The sequence below is a fragment of the Buceros rhinoceros genome, unplaced genomic scaffold (genome assembly GCF_000710305.1).
Source record: "Buceros rhinoceros silvestris isolate BGI_N320 unplaced genomic scaffold, ASM71030v1 scaffold7363, whole genome shotgun sequence".
NCBI lineage: Eukaryota > Metazoa > Chordata > Aves > Bucerotiformes > Bucerotidae > Buceros > Buceros rhinoceros.
This window is the reverse complement of record NW_010401764.1, coordinates 5831-10989: the sequence shown is the minus strand read 5'-3', so window position 1 is coordinate 10989 and position 5159 is coordinate 5831. Positions and strand designations below refer to the sequence as shown.

Genomic DNA, 5159 nt, shown 5'->3' with positions numbered 1-5159 from the left:
AAATGATGTGTAATTACAAAGCTTTATCTCTTTTTAAAAATAAAAATCCAAGCTCTCCTGTGAAAAAGAATGACGAATGAATAGGCCTTACCTCAAAGGCATCCCTGGTAAAATTATTACAATATCTAAGGGACTGAAGAGCGTGTTTAGGAAATCTTGTCTCAGAGGACAACGTTTTTTCTATACTCAGATTTTGGAAGATGGCTCTCACATTCACTGGTCTCAAGTTACAAGGAGCTTTGGGCAGGTTTGGAAAAACAGCAGTGAGTGACATTACAGGTTATGTGGAGCTGCCTGATGGAAAGGTAAGGAAGAGAAAGTTGAACTCATTTTACGTTCCCTCTCAGGTTTTGATATAAAGTCTACTGAGTGAGTTGGAAAGTTACTACTTGCTTCAAAGTGATTTGCATTAGACCCTCAGTGCACTGCTCTGATAAGCTAATATTGACATTAGTTTGCCAAAAACTTGGCTTGCTTTGTAATAATTAAAAAGTACGGTTATTATTGTAATTCCCAGACAAAAGATCTCTGTTGGCTTAGAGCTGAGGCTCCTCTAATGGGGTAGTGAAAATGTTAGTATAAAGAAATACAAAGACTGTTAGCCCTAATCTTTAAGAATATCAGCACATGTAAATTATGTCACATTGCTAAAAAGTTGAATCTTCTCACCCTTTACACCTCCTTTTGCAAATATCTGTACATTGCTATCGATTTAATGCTTTCATGGAAGGATGTCACAAAAGTTAACCAGATTCTAGCCAATATTTCTGCCTGATTAAGTGCAGATGCTTATGTTTTTATTCTCATTTGCATTGAAGGTTATCTCAGGGACTGAGTGGGGCAACTTGCTGCTTTGGGAAGGGGGTCTCATTAAAGTAGAACTCTGTCGAACTGGTCACAAGCCCTGTCACAGAGGCCCCGTCAGCCAATTAATTCTGGATGAAGGAGAGGTTGTCACTGTTGGAAAAGATGGCTTCATTCGGGTGAGTTTTTCTTCTGCTCTACGTTTAGGTGTACAAATTTTTGGTCAGCAGATAAATGTTACACATTTTCGATACGAGAGCTTATTTATGGAGGCAGTTTTGCAATGCAGTTTCTTTCTGAGAATCAATTTTTTAGAACAAACAGAATAAGAGCACATCTCCACAGTGTACGTCTTTGAATCAGATAATGTTCACACAATGTCCTCTGTTTAATAGTAGTAAATAAATCACCTTTTACTCTAGTAAATAAAAATAATTTTCAGTGATTCTTAAACAGCTTTGTTATGCCTATATTCTAACATTTTTTTTCATATGTGGTGTTGGTTATCTTTATAATTTTCAAGTCTGTTAATACATTTGGTGTAACTTGAAGGATAAACTACAGCAATATTTGAAATTAATTTTCTGAGTATTTGAAAGCTCAGATTATTATAACAACAAAAGTAATTAGCATCTCAGAGATACATATACTGAAATAGAGGAACAATTAAAAGAAAAACATCCTGAAGTTAACATATAATTCTATAAATTATGGTCAAAAAGTTTTCCATATCCATACCACCAGTTTCTGATCTCACCTGTGAATTATCAAGGATTTTACAGTCTTGTTTGCCTGCTCTTTAAGGGAGGACATGGTACCTCTTCTGCTGATGCGTAGAAGACCCAGGTAATCAACGAGAAGCTGTTATTGACAGTGGAAGGTTTCAAGCGTCCTAGAGTTTCTGTTGCTGTTGTGTTTTATAAATTGATATCATCCCATTAGGAAAATCTACTTGGTTATAAGGGTGCCATCTGATGTCTCGTCCTTATCCCACAGATCAGAGCACAGATGTGTCAGATTTCCCATTCTTTCTTCTGTGCTGCCTCAGTATGAGCAATGCTGAGAGCAGGCAGGTATAATTTACTCTCCATAGTTCTGAGGCTGCCATGCATAGCTCTGCTAGTGCCAGGGCTGAATTTACCTGCTGTTGTTTCAGAACTGGACAGAGAATGTTTACATATACTTTGCATTGTGCCCAAATGTACCGGATAGTAGTTGCTGATTGTCACTGTTCTAGGTTACATTCAAAGTAGCGAGTCAAATATGATAGGTTTCATACTCTGACTGTAGAATCTATACTTCCCTGGTTTCTTATACTTTTTAATTTCCATATTAATTGTGTATGAAAATATAACCTGGCCTTTTAAAAAGCTTGCTTTATTTATTTATTTATTTATTTAAATGGTTCCAACACCATGAAGGTGTGGAACTTTGAGACAATAGATGCTGGTGATTCTGTGGATGACACAGGTCTACTGGAGGTGGAGCCTATGAATGAACTTCATGTTGGCAGGAAAGTCAGTCTGAGTTTCATGTCAAAAGTTTATGACTCTGGACAGCCTGTTTGGTATGCTCAGGTAAGATGCACTCAAGGACCTACTTCTCTGGGGAGAAACACAGAGTCAGGGAGGTGATGTTAAGAGCAGGAGTCCATTAAAAATTGGTGCATTTCTTTTTGGTAGAATTCAATCTTCTTCTGAATATATGAGTGTGTATGTATTCTTGTTCTTTTTTCAAACACTGGAACAGGCTTCCTAGAGAGGTGGTTGATGCCCCAAGCCTGTCAGTGTTTGAGAGGCATTTGGACAATGCCCTTAATAACCTGCTTTGACTTGGTCAGCCCTGAAGTGGTCAGGCAGTTGGACTAGGTGATTGTGGTAGGTCCATTACAGCTGAACTGTGCTATGCTGTGCTGTATTTTTAGTGCATAGTAACATATGAGACTCTGACTTTCAGAGCCAGAACTGGATAAGAATAGAAAACCACAAATGATATTGTCCAAGTTCTGTTATCCTGGACTGATGGATAGAACTGATAGAACAAACATCTCCACACTCAGTCATTTCAGTTCCACAATGATAATCATCAAGGAATTTTTAAGGTGTCACCATGGGCAGTTTAATTTCCAGATTGGATTGGAAATTGTTCAAGTTATATGTTTTGTTTTTGTTTCTTCAGGATACTAATGGAGCAATCTGGAAGCTGGACTTGACTTTTTCAAATATTGTAAGTTTCTTTTCTTCTGATTTCTTCAGTTTCTTTGCAATAACTTCCTTTAACTATACTGGATGCATCTGCAATTAAGTTTGTGTTTTATGAAGCCGCATAGGTGAAAGTTTTAGCATTGGAACAGAATTTTTTTTCCTTAAAAAATTATTTTCAGAATATTTTGGTGATAATGATTGTGCAGGATTATATAAAATAATATGATTTTTGATTTGTGAAATTTTGGTTGCCAAATTTGAGTCACCTTAGAGGAGTTTTATTCTCATAAACTGCTAATAATAGTTGCATGAATGTGCGAAATGAGTTCAATGATATTGATATATCTAGATAGATGTTTGAAACAATCCTTACTGTTTTCTATGGACTAGGAAAAATAATGAGAAAATGAAATGCACTTCACATGTTTTATTCTACTGGTTACTAGTTTAACTGTTGTTTCAAGAGGTAGATGACACAGTTAAAATGGGGGCATTTTATTTTTGGTTCCAAACGTATTAAAGTAAATGGGAACAATCCCTTTGAAAGGCATAAAGTTCTGTGGCAACAGGAAAAAGCATGTTCCAATAATTTTATGGTAAATAAATTATGTACAAGTCATTTTATAAAATGTAATGTTAAAAATGTATAGCAAAACCTAGGATTACTTGGATGATTAAATAATTTTCCAGGCAGCATAAAGCCTAGGTTTTAAAGCATTTTCTTTACCTTCAGAGCAAAAGCTCTGTGTTAAAAACACTAATTCCAAGCTTGAAGCCATTTAATGAAAGAGATTCCCCTCTATTTTCACATAGAAAGTAAGTGATGGAATTTTAAATGAACTTAATGTTCCTATACTAATTTTACTCATTATCTTCTCACGAACATTTATTTTTTAAAAAAAGGAGAGGGGGTGGTGGTGGTGGAATTGCATAGAGGTACCTCATGCATGCCGAATTTTGTTCACACAAACAGCACCTGTACAGATTTTTCAGGTTCACTGTAGGTAATGTCTTGTAAGTGCAGCTCCAGAATGTATCAGAATTTCTGTTCTGCTGTTTTGCGCTGCAGACCCATGATCCAGAGTGCCTGTATACCTTTCACTCTGGAAGGATTGAGGCCTTGGGTGTCTCTCCCATTACATACCTTATGGCCACCACTGCTCTTGACCGTAAGTACACTGCTCCTTTCCTCTCATACCACTATAATTATTGTTTTTAAAGAGCAATGATGCTTGGTTTGGAACTATTCTGTTTTGAACTGAAGTTGTGTATTTACTCCAAAGTCAATTACAGAAAATTGGTAGTCCTGGGATCAGTTCTTTAGTAGTTAAGACAAATCATCAATGTTTTGAAATAATGGATTAAGTCTGCTTCATCTTAAAATTTGGGATTTTAACAAGAGAAGTTTTTAATGAGAAACTTTGTAAATTCTGTTCATTCTGAAAGAATGGCTGAAAAGATGAGATGTTTGGTTTGAATAACAGCACTTGTATTCAAGGCTCTGGATAGATAACTGTTGGGGTTTATGTTTTTAAAGGAAATACATAAATTTTTAGCATTGTGTAAGTCATTGTGAGTATTAATATTTGTGGCTTTCCTAGAAAATGCCATAGCTAGCATGCTCTCAACGACAGCTAACATGTTATTACGGATATATTTATTTAACTTTTATAAATATTGCAATTTCGGCCTCTCACAGTTAGCTTTATCATGCTTTGAAAGAAGAACCACCTGCCAGAGCACTATCAATGTAGTTTACACTTCTCAGAAAATCCTACAAGGTCTTAGACTCAGTTTTTGTCAGCAGAATCTTGTCATTTGCCTGTGTTATACTATATACATGCTCTTTTCACCTGAAGACATACTCCTACAAGTTGAGCAAATGAGACTTGGGATACACTCTTGCCAGCTAGAGTGGAATTTTATGCAGGCCAATATGCGCGTCTATGAATCTGCTACTTTCACCTCTGGACATTTGGACGTTCTCCATTTTCATCCATTTAAATATTTTCCTCCCTAGACAGTCCCAAGTAGTAGCATAGGTTGGCAGTACAGATTTTTCTTACAGTACACCACAGTTTTGTGATTACCCGAAAATTACACATGGTGGTCAGCACAGGACTTATTACAACCCTCAGCCCCAACCGCTCT

The 5159-nt window shown here is 36.4% G+C and overlaps 1 protein-coding gene across 1 annotated transcript in view; it reads left to right on the top strand.

Annotated features, from left to right (window-relative positions):
- LOC104490129 (WD repeat-containing protein 52-like) overlaps nt 1–5159 on the top strand; it is a gene marked incomplete at its 3' end in the record, with an annotated part of 17670 nt that overhangs the window by 8355 nt on the left and 4156 nt on the right. Inside the window, exons 7-11 of the mRNA XM_010132377.1 lie at nt 191–305; nt 819–983; nt 2226–2381; nt 2983–3030; nt 4078–4177. Coding sequence (XP_010130679.1) covers nt 191–305; nt 819–983; nt 2226–2381; nt 2983–3030; nt 4078–4177 — 584 coding nt within the window. The remainder of the gene's footprint in view (nt 1–190; nt 306–818; nt 984–2225; nt 2382–2982; nt 3031–4077; nt 4178–5159) is intronic.